The following is a 20,805-nucleotide window of genomic DNA, read 5'->3' as shown; positions in this document are numbered from 1 at the left end:
TGCATAATCCAGTTCTTCAATGATTTAATGATAAAGATAAAAACAGGACATCTCTATGTACGGGTTTTGCCATCTCTTTGTACAGGTCATGCATTCTAGGGTTAATTCTATGATGGACGCTACACTTTCTTTAGCACTGCTACTTCATGATCTACAACGCTCTTGCTTCACAACACAAATTAGCCGTGGAATCTTAAATAAAAAAATAAATAATAATTTGTGGGAACCAAATATGAAAACAAACAACATAATAGGACATCAAAACATATGTTGAGTTATATTTCTCCTCAAATAATAGCTACAAAGTCAGAAGTCACTTGTTGCATGATAGATGGTCTTAAAAACTTGCGTTGAACAGTTACATTATTCCAGCACAGACTCTACAAGTAGGCTGGATATGTTAACAGAACCATTAACAGATTCCATAATCCTATATAATTGTATGAGGAATCAATCATTTAACCAAAATTGGTGAACTAACTAAAAGGTATGCAGGATATGTTTGCTCAATATTTCTTTAGAAGTTAACACAATATCTGTATATAAATCTTGCCTAACTCCAACTCGCTATGGTAAGTCTGCAGTAGTTATTTTAATTCAGAGTTGTGGGGTTCAGTTTGCTGGGAAATTTCTAGCTTCCAAGATTTGCCCTAGGATTTTATCTAGTCATGTCTGTATACAAAGAAAAAAGGTTTGGCTACTATGGTGCAGGTGTGTGTGCAGGATAAGGGGAAATACCAAAAACACAGAATACCATAGTGTACTTTAAAGGGGTCATGACATGAGAAATCAAATTTCAAAGATCTTTTGACATAAGAAGTCTTTGTACCATTAAAACATCCTGCAAGTTTCAGAGCTAAAATCGTCCTCCACATTATAAATAAAGCATTTATTTAATCAAGCTCAAAATACGACTCCTTTGGATATTGGGTGATCTGTGACGTCACACGGGAAATACATTTGCATACGACTGCCTCCGGAGCAAGACATCGACCAATAGTTTTACATCATCGCACCACAAGCCCCGCCCACTGGCGTTCAGTCGCTTAACGGCTGACATTTGCTTACACTGAATGTGAGCATTACGTCAAAAGCAAACAGAAGCCATTATAATGACTGACGCTGTCTACACTGATACAGAATACAGATGAGCATTTAGCATTAAAAGTGAAAAATTATGAAGCATTAGAAAATCATAACAGTGGCTGTTTACTTACAAGCCTTAAAGGAGGCACGCCTTTAAAAAAGTGTTATTTCAGACCGAGAGGCAGAATGAGGGTTGAAAATTATTTTTCCACATATATATTTGTGTGTGTGTGTGTGTTATAAAACTTTAAAATGAACAAGGAACATTTAAAAAAAAATCCATGTCATGACCCCTTTAGTGATAAAAAAAGAAAATGTTCATTTTAGTTTCAGTTTCAGCCAGATCTTTTAGTTACAGCCAATTATTTTTATTTTGAAGCATCAATAACAGAACTGATTCTAATGGCATAAAACTGCTTCATATGCACTGTTGATAAAACTCTGCAGTGTAAAACCAACATATGTCACCAAAATATGATTGAAAGTTCAGTGCGAGTGAAATCAGTATCTGATTATATGAAGCAGAACTCAGATTTCAGTCACAGCGTGCTGAAATTAAGTGTTATAAAATGTGTTTTTGCACAAGATTAATATTTGTGCCTCCATTTACCATGTTTGATAAGCTCTATGTATGTGCGTTGATCAATGTATATGTGAATAAAAGCCTAATTAAATCTGTTCATCAAAAAAGCGATCCTGTCTCTTCAGAAGACTTACAGAAGAGCCGCTCTTTTCATATGGATTACTTTTACCCTTTTTTATGAACTTTTTGAAAAGTTTTGCTTGCATGGACTTTTAATGGAGGGACAGAAATCTGTCAAGTCTCATTAAATTATATTTGTTTGTGTTTTAAAGATGAATGAAAGTCTTATTCAGAATGGGTTAATGTAGGTGAGTAAATTACAATTTTTTATTTTTGGGTGAACTATAAATGCAAAACTTTTAGCAAAAAAGTTCATTTAATCTTTTTCATTTTAATGGTTTTACTTAATTCAGTTCAATTTTAGCTACACAGTGTATCTGAACAGACCTTATAGTTATTTAATATTAAGATTAAGAAACTTAACCCTTGTGCGTCCTTAAGAACATTTTTGTCATTTTCTAAAAACTTTTTTTTTTTCATGTTAATGCCGGCCGGGCCGAGCATGCGGAAAGTCGGACAATTCCGGTTGATCGGTGCATCTCTAATTTTTCAACCTCATTTCCTTTCATAAATCTATTTTACACTAATGTACACAAAATAACTAAAACCTCCATAACTTTTTTTTACTTTTACTCTTTTTTACAACAATCTCCCAATGGTCTTCTTTAAAATTAGACCAAACTTAAGTCTGTGCTCCAAAGCTTCACATTTTTTTGACAGATATTTTTGTCCTCTAAGGACCTTAGAGTAACTTTTAATATTGACGCACAAGGGTTTAACGAAATGTGTGTTATTGTTACTCTTGTTTGCAGTGAAAATAATGATCATGTAAATCTGTGGTGTAGCTACTGTAGGGAAAGCTAAGAAAACGGGTGACTTTCTTGATGTACGTACATTAAGTCATATGGACTGACTACAGAAAAACAAATGGGTTTACAGTCTGTACAATAGTACGAGTTACATTAATGTAAATGAATAAATAAATAACATTATTTGCTAAAAGCGCAGAGATTCTGGTGAGACGGACTCTTTAGATGAATTCAACATCCAGCTTTGCGTTACACAGGACGAGACATAGGCTACACATAGGATTTACAAAAGAAACCGTATGTTTTTTTACAAGGATTATCGATAACTTGTTATTATACTTGATTTTTAATGAAACATACGCTATGCAAAGTTCATAGCGGACATTTCTTGCAAAAGCATTTGAGTTACAAGATTCCCAAAAAGACCCTGAGTTTGTTGTGATGTAGGTTTCATAAATGAATCTAATCGGGGCAGACGGGCATCTGTACCACAACACAGCTACAAAAGGACGACTTATTCCAATGAGAACAACACAAAATCCGGTAGTTTCCCACTGAAAACACAGATAAGACTCCAGGATTCCTTAAAAGTAGGGATGGGGATTCACCATTAGAAGGTGTGTGTGCGTGTTTGCACATACCATCTAAGAAGCCAGAGGAGGTCAGCTTTTTACGGTGTGCGTGAGCGTAATCTTGTAGGTTAGGAGCGCTGGAGGAGCCGCCCAGCACCATGGTGCTAAACAAGCCAGCACAATGAGACCCTGATGGGAGTTAGAGAAGATACATACAGCAATCGGGTGTTCCAGAGACACACCTCGCAGTGCATGCAGCATGCAGCATTTATTACAGATTCTTGCCACAGAATGAGTAGTGCAGCCTCACTGAAGCATCCCATAATGACAGTAATGTCTTTTGTCAGTGTAACCTAGTTAGGTAAAACGATCTTCAGAGGACCTCACTTTAGGGAGAAAAAAAATCTTCCGACCAATAAGACATTAGCTTTAGGGTCACGTGAAGTGACATATCAAGCAATTACTAAATGAGAAAGACTAAATGAAATGTGTAATACACTTACACCATCTTTACTACAACTGCTGTAACTATTCCAGTATTATTACCCACTGTAGACCACTATGATAATCCTTAATATAGTCATTCCATCGCTCCAATCCAGGGGCTGCATTTACAAAGATCTTCTTAAAGAAGTTAAGAAATCTCTAAGAAGTTCGTAAGAATGGTTCTACGTGTGATTCTTAAAAAAAGTTATCAAACATTTTCTTAAGAAGAAAAAGGCAGACTTGTTGTGACTTGGTGTTATCTGATTGTATGGCGGTCCTTGCAGAAGACTCGATCATTTACTCGCCCTCGAGTTGTTCCAAACCTGAATGAGTTTCTCTCTTCTGTTGAACACAAAAGTCGGTAACCAAAGTGTTGTGGGGAAAAATTACTATGGAATTCAATGGGGTCCATTAACTGTTTGATTACCGACATCCTTCAAAATATCTTCTTTTGTGTTCAGCAGAAGAAAGAAACTCGTACAGGTTTGGAACAACTTGAGAGCGAGTAAATGACAGAATTTTCTTTTTTCGGGGACCTATCCCTTTAAATCACCTTTCGCCCCCATTCTGGTGCTCAGTTTGAACTTCAGCGGGTCGCCTTGACCGTGTCTATGCCTTAAAGCATTGAGTTATGCAAAGCACCAAACTAAATCACACAAGCTCTTAGTTGTTCGAAAGATCAGTCGAATTTACACTAAATTTTGCGGGCTGACACGAAGAACACATTCTTTCTTGGTAACATGTCCATGTGCTACTGTTCCCCCAAGCCAACATCAACATTTTAGTTTAAAATGTCTATGAAAGTATAAATCGAAGTGCACATCGTAGGACCTGTGCCCTTTTGTCTTCACTAGTTTTAAACTGTCCTGCAGTATGACAAGAGAATTAACTTGAATTAATACAAAATTCAATTCATATGGCCTCAAAAAGCTGCATGTATAATAAATCTAAAAATAAATAAAGAAAAATGTATTAAAATAATGGGGCCAGTTGTATTATTGTATATAAGACTGTCTATTAAGAACTAGTCTGACCAACTAGCAATTAGTTAGGGCTAATTAGGATTCAAATTAGACTAACCTATGTTTTTATGTAACTGACTTAAAAGTTATGACAAGTCTTGAAAAAAAAAGACTAGTCTAAGCAGTTGCAACCGGCCACTCTTAAAAAAAAATAATAATCACTCATCGAAGAAAAGGACATCTAAAACTATGTCCTGTCACCTACACATCTACATACACTTACTAAAGATGTATAATTACCCAGTAAGGCAAAAGTATAGAAAAGAGGCTTGTGTGTATTCGGCCTACAAACACACAAAGGACATTACAAGCATATATGAGAGTCAGCACTGTATTAGTCAGCTGTGTGGCAACAATCTTAGAACACAGTGTGTTTCAGAGTGAAGCTCACTGACAGTATTACACATTCACTTCCAATTCAGACCCAAATTAATTGGTCGTTAAGTTTAAAGAATCAAGAGAGAGCAGCCACATCAACATCACACACAACAGAGATTAGAAATGGAACGGCAAAATATTATTTGGACATAGAAAACCAGGACAGTGTGTCAGAGATCCTCCACAGTGAACATCCAACAACTTTCAGGATATTACAAGATATGTCCGTTGACTTTATAAGATCAAGGAGTGTGTTGAGTGTGACCTTACCGATTCCAGGGGTGAGCTTGTGATCGGGGTGAAGTCTGGCCGGTCGGCTGTGGCTGTTGTTCTCCGACAGAACCTGAAAGAGCACAAGCAAACTCAACAAACAGTCAACCTTCGTCCTTTCTTCATGAAGGCGATTTACAGATAGACAGACATTAATAAGCAGCACTGTAAATATGGGAGTTCACAGGCCTATACGATAAAAAAAGACCCAGCATGAAGGAAAATAAATGGATCATGCGTTAAGCGTTGCCACACAGACTCCATTCCATATCAGAAACGGGAAATGAGATCAGGAATGCAGAAGGGGATGAGGACGGACATGGCAACAGTTTATAGAGTAAAACTGAACAAACCACAATTTCAAACAAATATGCATTTGCATCCATGTAAAACCCAACAGAGCAGGGAACAAGACGGTCACAGCCCAGTTATTTTTCTCTGTTAAAAATGTTCATTTCAGTTTCATGCAAAAACCAAAGGAAACTTCAAATCTATGAAATCTACTTTGGGGTAAAAGAGGGTTATCCGGGGAATAGGAAGAGGGTTAATGGACACTAATCAGCAGTACTCTTTACACGAGGCCTAGATCAAGCCAGTCCTCAACTAAAAGGATTGTCAATGGCCCCAAAAATACACTTAAGGCACACATAAAATCTGTGTATTTATATCATACAATCAAACCAATTTCAATTTACCTGAAAGATTTTGGTTACAGTATTAAGCAAAACATGTCACAAAAAGAGAGATAAAGATTTTTTTTTTCTTTTCTGGTATTGATGTATCTACTAAAAATCTCATTGACAAAATTTCAGTGGATTGCAAATTGCTTTGATATCCTCTCATTTAACATTATATCATTCAGTGTGACTAAAGTGTCCAGATTCTTGTTTAGGGTCACTGTATTTAGTTGAAGACTTGGGTTAATCTGTGCCACTATCCTCAAAACATTTTACTGTGTGTTAAGAACTTGACCGAGTTTCCCACTTTGTTATAATGTTGCGTAAAAATGACAGGAAAACTAACATAACGAAGCAATAATATACTTTAAAACAAAGACACAAGCATAATTATAACACGTGGGTTATAATTATTTTTGTAAAACATAATAAAAATTGTGATGTTCACTAAATGGTTAACCACCATAAACAAATATCATTGATTATGTTGATAAAGCTTCCTTGAACTGTAAGAACAAGAAATGAGAAATGTCGATCTGGGTGAGAACAGTGACCAATGAAGATTAAAAGGTGCCAAAGCAGAGGCGAATCTGTCCTGGAAGAGGCGAGTGACATCCACCCAACACATGTGTGGCATCAGCAGCCCAGAGCTCAACGTTTGCTGGACACCGAGATGGAGCAGGAGGCGAAGGACAGCTAATAGCACAGCAGATGAATGAAAAGAGACTGACTACAGGCTAAACATGGATAAAGAGAGTAGACTGGTGCAGAGAGAAACATTAATCACTGAAGGGTTGGAATGAGGTTTTTAGTTTATGGTCTGAAGCAGCAGCAAAAGGCCAAAAGCGTCTTTTTTCATAGGCAAAACGTCTATGAATCAATTTTTCTTTTTGTTCCTCTACATGGTATGACATTCCAGTTTGATTTAATCAGTATCCAAGTCACACACACACACACACACACACACACACACACACAAAAAAATACAATACCATACATAACTAATTGACAAATTTTGTCAAAAAAACTTTTAAAACAGAATTTAAAGTCAACCTGAAATGGCATTTTATGTCCTTAAAATGATGCATTTTTGAGGATATTCAACAAGGAGAAAGACTTGTGGGGGAAGACTTGAGGAATTGACTGGATGTTGAAACATGGCTCTTTACATCTGAATGAGGGTTTGCAGTAGCACTACTGAACCTCTGAAAAACCACACGCAGAAAAGCCTGAGATGACTCTCTGAGAGCATCTCGACAAAGAAAAATGGTAATCTTCTTTTGCTATTATTGCCGTAACCTTTACTTACACTAACACTAAACTACATTAACAATTTATTTACAATTAACTATTGGCAAGAATCCCCTGTGATCCACCTATATAAATACCATAAAACAGTGACTAAACTATTTTGTGTGATTTTGTTCGGAATAACATGCACAGGTGAATCATAAACAATGAGATCAGGAACATTTCAAGAAAATAAAACTTTTAGCCAATTTTGATTTCATGTTGACTTTAAACCAACACTGTAAAAAGCAAAGACTGGGTTATCGGTGCCTTAACACGAATGGATTTGTCGTCTAAATCAAGAATCACAGAATTTAGTACCAATTACGGTCAATGGAGAAATATTAAACAAGTTAGTTTTCATACGATTAGAACAAATACATGGTTTATTATGTGGAACTTGAAGAAAACATTCATTAAGATGCGATGTTTAAAAACATTGTTAAAGGGAAAGTTCACCCAAAAATGAAAATCCTGTCATCATTTACTCGCCCTCGAGTTGTTCCAACCCTGCATGATTTTCTCTCTTCTGCTGAACACAAAAGAAGATATTTTGAAGAATGTTGGTAATTAAATAGTTGACGGACCCCATTGACTTCCATAGTAGCAAAATAAATATATGAAAGTCAATGGCTGCCGTCAACATTCTTCAAAGTATCTTCTTTTGTGTTCAGCAGAAGAGAGAAACTCATGCAGGTTTGGAACAACTCGAGGGCGAGTAAATGATGACAGGATTTTCATTTTTGGGTGAACTTTCCCTTTAAGACAAAGAAGAAGACTAAGATACTTTATACTAATTGAAAAGTTTGAAGCTGATATTCCAGAACACAAACCAGTGCAATAAAAATCAACAAAACACATGACCAATGAGGTAATAGTGCTCTCTTTTAATTCATCTGCTCATTAGGTGTCCTTGCTCACCGCCGTGTGAATGAACAGTGCGTTAGTGGTTGGTGTGAAGAATGAATTAAATTGGTAAAAACCTGTTGCCATGAGCCAAAAATACTGGATGTGAAAGCCAGTGATTTGGGGGAGACTGGGGAGGAAGTAATTTGGTCCCCTGATCTGCGTCTTCGACGCCCAGTACCAACACCACAGGTGTAATGAATCCAGGTACCTATAGAGTCAGGGCTAGACACACTCAGGGGGCTCTCTTCCTGGAAGTGAGACAGGGGGCAGAAACAGCACAGTCATGCAACGTTAACAACAGTCCGGCTACGTGTCCACCAACATTCACTAACAGGAAGGCCTTTTACTCGAGAGAAGACGAACAGCTATATGTGCGCTCATACTTTGCCAGCAGGCGTCTTGAAAAAGTCTGTCTGCATTGGGGACTAAAAAAAGAAAACAAAAAAAGAGACCGTGGCAATTTTCAAAATAACATACATTTTGCGGGTGAGAAAAGATTCATGGACATGCTTTTGCACCCATGGTATTATACACATGCTAACAAGGCTGCTAGCTGCTTTTGCTTGACTAAAAACTGAATGCTTGAAACAATATTGTATGGCAAGATGGGATCATTTGCATCACATTGTTGTACAATAAATCCAACAAGCAACAGTAGCGACACGAGGGTGAGAGATGGGCTAGTTTTACTTTTAGGTGGACTTTTCCTTTTATTGATTTAATTTCCTTTTTTGGACAAAAAAAATTTCAATTTTCAAAATATAATCTTTCGTGTTCCACAGAAACAATTTATAGGGTTTGCAATGAGGTTGAGAGTTGCAACATAGCCCGTTAAAGTTTATTTTCTTTTCTTTCTTTTTTTTCCATGTAAACGACTCGAATCTTAAATAGGGACTAAAAAGGACTAAAAATAGGGGTTTTAGGCTAAAATTACACGCCTGTCTATTTTAAGTGCTTTTCTAAAATTATGTGATAAACACAAACAGCCATCTTACTCTAAAATAATTGATGTAACAAGAAAATGGAGATCATTTCTGTATTTAATACTTGCATTACTTTTCCATTTTTGGGATGCATCAATTTGTTTTTTATATCTCGTTTCATAAAGGATCATCCATGGCTAGGTAGGCATTAAATGATTTTAATGCATGACATGGAAGTGTGTGTGTGTGACCTTTATAGAACGGTGATTAACCTGACTGGAACTGCCTGTGCATAACACGGTTTGAACATCTTCCAGACAATCATGAGTATTCAGACAGACCATGATATAATGAGCAATAAAGAATATTTTTTACAGAAGCAAGGGCTGTAATTATTTTGTTATTTAGTGTATGAATGTGGCAAGAGATGGACATTAGAAGGAAACATTTAGTTACAGATGGAACATACAGATGGAATTTCATTTGGGCTAAAATAATGGGCAATAAGAAAACAACCACCATTCTTTTGATTTGCATAGTGCAGCTCACTGACTAACTTAGTGATGTAACAAATATCATCAAATTATATATTAGACTATAATGCAATACTTAAAGGTACACTATTGTAACTTTAGGCCCTCTATCGGTTAAAAAACAAAACTGCATGCCTGTGACTGTGCGGATGAATATGATTATGAGCAGCCGGAGCAATTTTACTCTATTTCGGATATGATGAGACACGCACAGGTGCAATATCCTGCGAAAACCATCCTGTCAGGTCTGAAATATAAATACTATAAAAGGCTTATCAATCAGGATAAGACAAAAACACGTTTTGGAAGAAGGTTTGATGATGTAGTTACATAGTGTACCTTTAATATGAAGCTGTTCAACATTCCTAGAATAACAACAGTCTTTCACTCCCATTTTGATCCAGCTTATATGCTTTAAAATGACATAAACTGAACTGATGAAATCAAAATACAAAAACATCAACCGGTTTCCTAAAAAACAAATTCAATGGAAAGAAACTGAGAAGCGAGGAGACTTTGGCACAGTCATTAAATGAAGGACACGTAAAGGCGCAGTGACGTGAGGAGAGATGCAGCTGAAACTGATGAAACTCACACACACTTTCTCCACATCAACGCATGATGTGAATGTCACAGCAATGGGGGAAAAGTAAGATAAATATAATTCATTAAGCACAGTACATACACCACCAAACAAAAGTTTGGAAACACTGAATTTGTTTCTTGCGATCTTAAAAACCTAAAGCTTATGCTTTTAAATGTTTGAATCTGTATACAAGCAGAAACATTTCTGTTTACAATCAGTAATTTCTCATTTGTTAACAAAAGTTAAATACATTAGTGTACATGAACTTACAGTTAGAACTGTTAGTACTTCTACAAACTTCAACAGAATGTAATTAATATTAATTTCAATCATTACTTATATTTAAAATCAAATGTTCTATCTGTTACATTAGTTAATGAAAACCTGTATTTTTTAATTAACATTAACGAAGATATATTGTGTATTGCTGTATATACTGTTCATTGTAAGTTCATGATAATGCTAATGCATTAACTAATAGTAACAAATGAAACATTACTGTAAAGTGTTTAACAAATGTAAAAGTAATATTTTAATTGGTACTGTAATATAAAGTGCCCCTATTATGCTTTTTCAGATATCACCTGTCATATAGTGCATGTACAGCTGTTTGTGAATGTAAAGCGATTCTGAACTGCCTGTGTCAGTAACTCCAGTCTTCCTTGAACCTATTTTTCTGAGATGTTAACAGAGATTTCTGTGTTGCACATGACAGAAGACAAATGTTAGCATCTGTTAACTTTAATTTTAGGAGAATGATGGTTCATTTTCTTCTGGGTTTAAAATCTACATTATCTTAACATCGGGATGTGACATTTTACAGCGCTATAGTACATTGATGATGCGTAATTATGAATGAATTGTGGCCTTGACAAGACTCTGTCTGTACTTATATATATACATTATATATACACTATAAATGCTAAATATAAACAAAAACAACAAAGTGCTTTGTCGCTCTAAATTCGGATGGATTGTTTCACTTAAATTTGCAGTAAAAGTTCGAGTTTGAGTAGATAAGCCTTGACTCATTAATAACTGTCTCTGTCAAAGCTAAGCTCCTATATATGTACAATAGATACATAGAATAGTGATAAATTGGAAATGACTTGATTTGATTACTGGAAGAAAAGTTATTAGAGACCCTTTATAATGACAACATTTAATAACTTACTTCCACAGAGCCAATCTTTTTGGAGCGGGGAAGAGGGGACTTGCGGTGGATGTAAATGGGATCCGACACCATGGGGCGGAACATCATTAGGGCTCGGTCCGGCTCGTCCCGTCTGGCACCACTGGCCTCCTCGTCACTGTCATTATGGGACTTCTTCTTGGAGCCCTCATTCTACAGAGACATCAAACATTTAAGTGCATTCGAGCTTGAAGGACAGAGACTGAGAAACACTGCAAATACAGACATTCAACAGAACATCAACAGCAACTCTCAATTGAGATGGGATGTTTCATTATTCACCAATTTTTTTCCAACCTCAGCAAGAGGAAATACGCAGAATAGAAAAAAAAAAAAAACAGATTTCTAACATTCAAGACAATAGTCATTAGTCTCCGCTAACCTCTCTGGATGCTGGTCTGTATCCAAATCCAGATGGCAGGTTCTTATCTTCTTCACAGCCTTTAGCTCCTGGACTGAAATGAAGTTCCACATGGAAACGGTCCTCTGACGAAGGATCCTACAAATCCAAACCCCACATTAACACGGTATTAACAGGGTCACATGTTGGTCCTCGTACATCATACATGCCTATATATATATATAATGTTAGAAACATGTTATGTTTTTTTTTTTTCTCCTTTCTTGTTGTTGTTTTATTTATCTGCCCTGTAAAGCGACTTTGAGTTAGAGAAAAGCGCTATGTAAATTCACTGTTATATATTGTTATGGTAGAATGTTAGAAACATATATATATATATATATATAGCATAACATTTTAAGGGCCAGATTTACGTGAGAACTCAATAAAAACGCAGAATTTCTGAAATTCTGCTCGTGATCTAAAGACAACTCGCAAATTAAAGAACACAGACGCATCCGGATCATTTCCTTAATGACCAACACAATCTACCAAGAGCAGTGCAGATTAGCGTCTGGTTTAAGACAAGCTTTTTCTAGGTGTTAAATAATGGCGCAAATAACAGTAAACTGACGAGCAAACCTTAGTAAATCACCTAGCATGATTCATCTAAATACTCTCCTCCCATATATTTTGCGTCTGAAAGGGAAACTCCTACAAATGCATATGTAATAAGGTCAGCCACAAAAATAACCCTGCACACTTCTTTTCAGCGCTAATTTTACACTGTGTCTTTAGTAAATCCCGGGTTTAAGCTGTAAATCTGGCCCAAAGTCTTGCACACCATAGGTTTTGTGTGCTCAAAATATGATCTTGCATGTGCAGAATTATGACAAAAATCATTATATGCATTTCTTGGGTATCAAAACACAGAAAAACAAAAGCTGTCAGTAAATATTTTACTTCTGATTTCTGCTATTTAAAAGTACTGCACGTGTGCTGCTGATATCCTCGTACCTTGTTTGGGTCTTCATAGAGCATGATGACTATCTGTGTCATGTAGTTCAGCTCACTGACTATTTTAAGGTAATCCATGGCTCTCCTCCATTGGTCATCTTTGGCCTCCTGAGGATACAGCGAAAACAATTCTTTTGAGCAGAAATACATTTTGCATGGCATAGAAAAAACAGCCAGAATATTACAATGTAATTTACATTATATATTTATATGAAAGATGATATAAATAAAGACGTACATCACAGAGGGCTCCGTAACGCAAGATGGACAGCAGTGAGTGTACGTGACTCTCGCTGGTGAAGTAAAGTCTGGTCCGCACATGGCGTTCTGGAGACATGACTCCCCTTGAATATCTGTGCACACAACAACCAACTACACTTACAGTTCAGGTCCAAAACACCCCCCAAAAGTGAACGATTAACAGTCACATATTAATACATTAAAGGGGTCATGACTGGTTTGATCTCTCTGGGGTCAACTTATAATGTACGTTTTATGCACCAAAAATAGAAATTTGATATTATGTGACCATTTTGCACAATGTCTTTGACCACAGGAATGATGCTTGGTTTTTGTGCCGTTTCTTTTTCAATATTTCAATGTAAATGGCCATGACTGGCTAACACCAACCACCATGATGCATGGCGGATGCAGAACCGTTTTGAAAACTCTGCATGATGTACTGTATGTGCATTGATCACAGTTTATATAAAAAACTGTTTTTCTGGATGTTCAACAAATGGACAAAAATGAAGAGTGAATATTTAAAATAAATCTTCGTGTTGCAAAAATTAACTCAACTTTTATGGTTTTTGAAAAACTTGAGGGTGATTAAATGTAATTTTTTTATTTTTGGGTGAACTATCCCTTTAAGTTTTTACATGCACAATGAACGTCATAAGAGAATTGTATTCCTCATATCATAACCTCTTTAGTTCTTGAACTGTGTATTGGCTAGATCTCTTTTATGAGTGTTATTTTCTCAGAGTACGTCTTACACTGGGTGCAGTTTATTAACAGTGTCGTCGTCTTGTGTCCTCTGTAGGTCAGAGCGGATCTTGCGAATAAGAGGTGTACAGTAACCTTTGGCTATGTCCAGTTTCTCAGGCTGAGAAATACCATATTCCTGACAAGAGCAAACAAGGACAATTACCAAAAATGTTCAAGAAAATAAACAAACTGTGCCATATAAATATATCAGCTCTCATAATTCATTTCATTGATCTTTGATTAAAAGCAAAAGTGCATTTTACCTGTGGGATGACAATGTCAGCCAGAGCTTTGGATAACCGGTATATTTCCATGGTGTGGTCAAGCTTTAATGAGCTGTTGTGCTGCACGTCATATTTGATGCAGTCATAGATATCAGGGATCTTACTGATGTTGTATCGGCCATTCTTCATCTTGAAATCCTTCTCGAGTTTAGACCACCGGCGCAGCATCAGCTCAAGAGTCTCACTGTGGTACAGCTGGATATCTGATTAAAAAAATGAATAAATGTGCCACTGAATTAGATGCCCTCCACCACACACCCTGGCTCCAAAACCCTGTCTGCCAAAGGTATGTCAGCCAACCTGATGACAGCTGTAGAAACAACACTTGAGGGATTTGGCCCTAAAATAAGCTTATAAACAACATTAATACTTGAATCAGTAAATTAATTGAAGAGCTGCAAAGCAGAAATTTCAATCATACTCATAGGTATGTCTGAAATGCATTTTTAATATTTCTTTGAACAAACATATTTGAATTAGCCCAGTAACACTGCAGTCATGGAAGTTTGTTTATGTGCAATACATCATGTCTGAGCTAAATATGCACCACTAAATATTTGTAAGTGTCTACCAGGCCCATTTTACACGTGTACCTGCTGATTTGGGGTCTTCCATCCTCTGGCGGACCTGCAGCGTTAGGCTCTGGATGAGGGAGTACACCTTATCACATGTCTTCACAGGGTTTTTGATCATCTGCATGGACTTCACAAGAGATGTGCTGGAGGTGGGCGCCAGCTGGTCCAAAAATAAAACACACACACACCATCACTCACAGCAACAGAAAAAAACTCAGGCTATTACACTAGGTGTAAATAGCAGTATTTTCTTTGCACTGAGTCTAAATAGTTGTTTACAGTGTAAATAGTTGATACTATTTGCACCTCAGTGTATTTGTTGTACATTATAAAACAGTATGCAATAACAACATATTCAGTGTATATTATTATATTTGTTAAAACCATAAATAGATACCGCCTTATTGGGACATTACTTGTCCCTGTCCCTAAACCTACCCGATAAACCCATTTTTCCCATTATTAAATACCGGTTAGGCAATTTACTTCCACTATTTTCAAACTCGGGTCTAACACCGCCGTCTTACTCTCCACAACACCGGCCCTGTTAACAGATGGGTTTCTTTGGTCATTTCGTCTGGCTCCACCAGACATTTGAGGGTGGAGTTACTGTAAATAGCCTCTGCCAAAAAGGTGGGACATTTGCATAAAGAATTTGATCAATTGTACAACATCCTTCAGCTGCAAATTCACAGTTGCATCAATTTTCATTAATTTTCATTAATTCAATGGCCTAATGACAACTATTCAAAAGCAAACAGAAGAACAACACAGTTCAGTTCTTTACAGACCAATAGAAATGTCCTACAATAAGTATCTTCCATCTCAAATCTATTAAGCGACCTTGTTAAGCGAAATATGATTGTCCCAGACTGTCCCTGACCTTCTCGAAGTCTTCTGGCGTGAAGTCTCTGTCCTTCTGCAGGATCTCGTGAAGTCGTGCTTTGACTTTCTGCTGGCAGCTGCTCAAGGAGTCGCTGTCACTGTCCAGCAGGCCGTTCATGTTGGCACTTTTCACCATCTGAACCAGGATGGGCGTCAGCTCTCCCTCTAACGCCAGCAGGCCCTGAGGACACCACACACACACACACACACACTCTTATTAACACTCACACGTCCAGTTGTTTATAAGAGAAATAATGGTAACACTTTACAATGAGGTTCGTTAGTTAACATGAACTATTAATGAACTACACTTATACAGCATTTACTTATCTTTGTTGATGTTAATTTCAACATTTACTAATACTTTATTAAAATCTTGTTAACATTAGTTAATGCACTGTGAAATAACATGAATGAACAATGAACAGCTGGATTTTTATTAACTAATGTTAAAAAAGATTAACAAATACAGTAACAAATGGATTGCTCATGGTTAGTTCAAGTTAGTTAATTCATTAATGTTAACTAATGAACCTTATTGTAAAGTGTTACAGAAATAATAATAATAATAATACGATTATTATGTTTTAATTCGGGCTGCCAAAATAAACATTAAACATGCGATTAAAAAACCTTTAAAACCATTTATGCTTTTAACAAGAATTTGACATGAAAAGTTTAAATGTGAAGTTTTAACGGTACTTTAGCGAAGGCTGCGGCAGTCATCTGAACGCGTCCTTCATCAGAGGCGTATATCTTCAGGTCGTGCCTGTATGTGCTGTGCAGACGGAGAAGCCCACAGCCGGGAAAGCCGGCGTAGTCGCCTGAGACGCAGGAAGAAAACCGTAAACAACAAGAGGCAGACGTAACAGGGGGCGTACTGAGCAGTGTGTGTGTGAAGTACCTTGTCCTCCAGGGTACATACACCTAAAGGCCCGACCGAGCTCTTCGGCCTGAACCCTGCCAGCTGGAGTCAACTCGCCACCCCACTTCAAGACCAGCAACAGTGACGGGTCATCCCTCCGCACATCTCAACACACACACACACACACACACACACACACACAATCAATATCAAGTGAACAGAAGTGCACTCTCAGCCTTGGCTTAAATGGGGGGGCGTGAGGTGTTCATGACCCTTTAAGTGTGTGGGTTTTTGACCAATTCTGCAATGTCGACCAGACTTCAGAATTCAGCCTAAACAAGACTGCCCTAAAATAAGTCTCTTTTATGACACTTAATTTTTAAAGTCCCCTTGTAGTCAATACTTTTATTCCTTAAAACTCCTCTTTGATCACCAAAATGACATATTTAAAAGTTTTTTCCTTAAAAAAAAAAAAAAAAAATTCTTGACTTGTATCTTGAATGTAACTCGACACCCTTGCCTCATTTAGTATATGCGGTTCTATGAATATGCAAATGAGCCCCGCCTCCACTCACTCACTCACCGATCACACGTTGATCTGATTGGTTACAAGGTAGTTTGTGACGTCAGAAACACCAGCGATTCCAAAGACTGATTTTTGAGACTGTCTTTGGTTCACTGCAGTTTTAAGGAGGAAATACTCAGCAATGCTGTCGACTTATGAATTTACACATGGTTTGTCTTAAAGCATATTAATAACACCACATAGACATATAAACAACAATAAAAGCTGGATTTTCACTACAGGGGGACTTTAATAAAATGTAACCAATCTTACACACATATAAAACTATGTAAACAGATGGAAGGTCTAAGAAACTGCATGAAAATGAATCAAAACCAGCCAAAAGATCCATCGTTACCTTCCTCTTCACTGGACGTTTTAGGGCAACCATGTGGCAGATATGTTAACTGAACCTTGCGATTAATGCCAGAGAAATGACCGTACCTGAACAAACAAAATGAGATATTAGAAACGGGACAGAAATATAGCTGAATATTTAAATATAACGGGGCCAAGCGTGACAAAGTCATAAGTGCCATAAAATTAGGCTGGATAATCATCCACAGGAAAAGTGGTTTAAATACCACAAAAGCTGGCGCCGTCATCAGATTGATACACAGTGTCCTGTAAATGTGTCAAAGATATGCTGGAGTTTTATGCAGTCCTTGCCATCAAATGAATGATGCTTTACATGTGAAAGGTTTGCTATAACAAAAAGACCTGCAGATTTCAATAACTTTTACTAGCATGGTCTGAAGATGATCTAAAGGCTATACTAAATTTGGTAATCACTGTAGTATGGGTTTGATAAAAACTCAAAATAGCAATATTTCTGACATTTAATGAGGAGATTCACCCCAAAATACAAATCCTGTCATCATTTACTCACCCTCAAACTAACAGACACAATATGTGTTGCTTGGCCCCTAATAATAAACTCACCAGAACACTTACATTTCAAGGACTGTTTTCAGCTGTTCAAGCTTCGCTTTACTCTCCTCAATTTCCGAATCGTTATTTTGGCCGAGTTCTACCAACAGCTGTCTGGCAATGTCCAACACTTCCTGTTCAATTCAATCAAATATAACTTATCATCTTGAAATGAATGCTTTAGATATGAGTGGTGAAAATTCATTATTCATTGCTAAATCAAAATGTATTTACTTGAAGTTGCTTTGGCTTTTTTAATTTCAGTTTCCCACTTTTGTAACCTTCACATTTTTCAAAGAGGTCAAAAAATCTGAAAGACACAAAATGAGAAATTAGCAAAGGGCAGACTTTAGCTGAGCATACCGTCACCTTGAACTTCATATTCTGTCTGTTTACTGACAGTAGATCTAAAGTGTTGGTACCTCTGATGTCGAACCTCCATTTTCATCTTCTGTTTGGGAGTTCTGTCACCATGTCGAATCACAGCAATCACACACCTCAGCTCCATCCTGAAAGTCACACAGCAGCACTTGAAAGGATATTTGTTTTGAGCTTACGCAGAAAAAATATATAAATCAATACATCAGCATTGATATAGATTGATGTGTGTTAAATGAACAATTTTCCCAAAAAATAAAAATTCTGTCACCATTTTCTCACTGTTATTCCAAATCCATTTAACTGACTGACCTCTGCTCTACACAAAAATCAACAATTTAATGAATATCAAGTTTGTTAAAATCCATTCAATAGCAGTACATTGTGTGGGTCACTTTAACACTTAAATCATTTCCTCACCCTTGTTCCAAACACATAAGACTTTTGCTCATCTCTGAAATCGTACATATTTTTTATGTCCCTCCATTGAAAGTCAATATTACCAAAACTTTGATTATTCAAAAAGTTCATAAAACGTAAACGAATCAGTAAGAATTGAGCGTTTTTTTTAAATCTAAGACACAAATTCTTTATATGATGAAAATACATATAAACATTGATCGATGCACATAAACTGAGCACATCAGATAAGCTGCTAAACAGAGGCCTGAGAAGACCTGGATTAAACCACTTCATCCACATGGATTACTTTTACAATGTCTTTATGACTTGTTAAAGTTCTGGTGAATGGACTTGGTCAATGGAGGGACAGAAATCTCTCAGATTTCATTAAAAATATCTTAATTTGTGTTGCAAAGATGAACGAAAGTCTTGTGGTTTGGATGGAACGACATGAGAGTGAGCAAATGAGAGCGAGTTCACTAACTCTTCAACGAAGCACCCGTTAATGAACTGCTCAAGTTGGTTTTGGTGGAAACAGAAGGAAGTCATGTGAGTTTGGGACAACAATTCCTTAAATAACTTCAAAGAAAAAGATTGCACTAGCTGAGATACTGATAGCATTGTTGATGTAATGATCAGGATTGTGATGTTCACATCTGCTTGTAAGGACATACATCGTTCCAGAGGTTGTGGGAACTATGGGAATGTCCTCTGCTTCTAAAGGTATAGACCAAGGGATCTGAAACTGTGGAGCCAATTCTCTCATGATGATATTCCTGTTGTGCAAAGGGAAAATAATAATCAACTGACTAAACAAATACACTAGTATAAATACATGTGTTGATAATTCATGAATAGCATATAAAAGCATTCATTGCCATAAATTACCCATAGTGTAATCATCTGATTATAATAAAATTGTAGCAGTTTGTCAAAAAAAGATAAAACTAAAACTTTTTTGCACCAGACAATGAAGAAAATAAAAGATTGTATCTGTGTTTCTAATCAACTTGCATTAAAGTTAATTAGAAATGAGAAGAGATCTTGTAAATTCCTGGATGTTCTGGATCTGTGTGATGTACTGACCCCAGGATTTTAGCACAGTCGTCGTAGTACTTCATGGAGTTCTTGACGAAGCTGAAGCCGTTGACGTCACAGACGTAAGACTGGCCATTGGCTCGGAGCAGGTCGAAGCCACACACCGTTTGCTACCAATGAGAAATTGCTAACACTTCAATTTACAGTGGCATATCGAGACAATTCATTCATTAGCATTTACATGTCCTGTGTAAATTCACAAGTTTGTGGCACACAACAAATTTTCACATATTCAAACTTGTATAATGTACGTGTATAAACCACATTTCACAAAGGAACACATTTCTTTGATTGATCAACATTCTGATCAAAGTTTTGCTATGACCGATTGTCCCAGGCTACCGTATATTTATTATGTAGCTGTGAGCTGATGCACATAATGTACAGTACAGCTAAATAAGACCTGAGCACTTTGCCACAGCACATTATCTCTTACATATTTATCATATATACACATAAAAAAACTAATTTTATGACAAAAAATAACAAGAAACTAATTCCCTGATGATGCACATGAGGAACTAAATTTGAAATTGTAGTCAGTCATGACCAGCTTTCAGATATAAGGCTCTAATGATTAAAATGAGTGGCATCATGACTCAATTCCACGTTTTGGAAGATCTTCATTTACCTTGAAAGCCAAACAGACTTTCCATGCGATGAGTTTCTCCCTGGCGTTGAGGATGACTGGATAACGGACCTCTTTCCCCTCGCTGTCCCGTTCCACCTTCCCATCCAGAGCAGGAGATTTGCGGGCCTCTGCGTGGGCGTAGTCGGGCCCTACAGTGTACACCTGATGCCAACACACAGTCGAAGAATAATTTTCATGACTAACCTTTCATTTATTAGAGTATATTAAATATACTTGTTTATTTAAAGTATATTTCCTTTATATTTTAAAGATTTATTTTCAGCATTTTTGACTGTTTATAGAGGTCAGTATGGAGAGCAGACGCGGGATGGGAAAGTCCCACGAGCCAGAACTCAAACTCGGGTCACATGTAGCGCAACCACCTACTGGATCTGAATGACGGATCTTTATGAAAGTCAGGCTGACCAGAATAAAAGTCAGTCACGAGCCATTTTTAAACGTTTTCAAC

General features: G+C 36.9%; 1 protein-coding gene across 8 annotated transcripts in view; it reads right to left on the bottom strand.

The window, feature by feature from the left end:
- The window catches only part of ppip5k2 (diphosphoinositol pentakisphosphate kinase 2), a 41,626-nt gene that overhangs the window by 5,683 nt on the left and 15,138 nt on the right, over positions 1 to 20,805 (bottom strand). For 3 of the 8 annotated variants that reach the window (XM_081355186.1, XM_081355187.1, XM_081355188.1), the window contains exons 9-26: positions 20,337 to 20,498; positions 19,694 to 19,815; positions 19,282 to 19,383; positions 18,250 to 18,336; positions 18,062 to 18,137; positions 17,852 to 17,961; positions 17,256 to 17,341; positions 16,372 to 16,497; positions 16,170 to 16,291; positions 15,466 to 15,648; positions 14,601 to 14,742; positions 13,987 to 14,210; positions 13,732 to 13,859; positions 12,972 to 13,086; positions 12,734 to 12,841; positions 11,759 to 11,875; positions 11,359 to 11,529; positions 5,267 to 5,339 (exon numbers count right to left, since the gene is read on the bottom strand). In XM_081355186.1, coding sequence (XP_081211312.1) covers positions 5,267 to 5,339; positions 11,359 to 11,529; positions 11,759 to 11,875; positions 12,734 to 12,841; positions 12,972 to 13,086; positions 13,732 to 13,859; positions 13,987 to 14,210; positions 14,601 to 14,742; positions 15,466 to 15,648; positions 16,170 to 16,291; positions 16,372 to 16,497; positions 17,256 to 17,341; positions 17,852 to 17,961; positions 18,062 to 18,137; positions 18,250 to 18,336; positions 19,282 to 19,383; positions 19,694 to 19,815; positions 20,337 to 20,498 — 2,254 coding nt within the window. Of the gene's footprint in view, positions 1 to 3,179; positions 3,300 to 5,266; positions 5,340 to 8,216; positions 8,391 to 11,358; positions 11,530 to 11,758; positions 11,876 to 12,733; positions 12,842 to 12,971; positions 13,087 to 13,731; positions 13,860 to 13,986; positions 14,211 to 14,600; positions 14,743 to 15,465; positions 15,649 to 16,169; positions 16,292 to 16,371; positions 16,498 to 17,255; positions 17,342 to 17,851; positions 17,962 to 18,061; positions 18,138 to 18,249; positions 18,337 to 19,281; positions 19,384 to 19,693; positions 19,816 to 20,336; positions 20,499 to 20,805 lie in introns of all 8 variants that reach the window. The other 5 variants (XM_081355189.1, XM_081355182.1, XM_081355184.1 and 2 more) reach the window with 3 other exon arrangements.

The sequence above is a fragment of the Scardinius erythrophthalmus genome (genome assembly GCF_964197995.2).
Source record: "Scardinius erythrophthalmus genome assembly, chromosome: 23".
Taxonomy (NCBI): domain Eukaryota; kingdom Metazoa; phylum Chordata; class Actinopteri; order Cypriniformes; family Leuciscidae; genus Scardinius; species Scardinius erythrophthalmus.
This window is presented reverse-complemented; position numbering and strand designations above follow the sequence as displayed.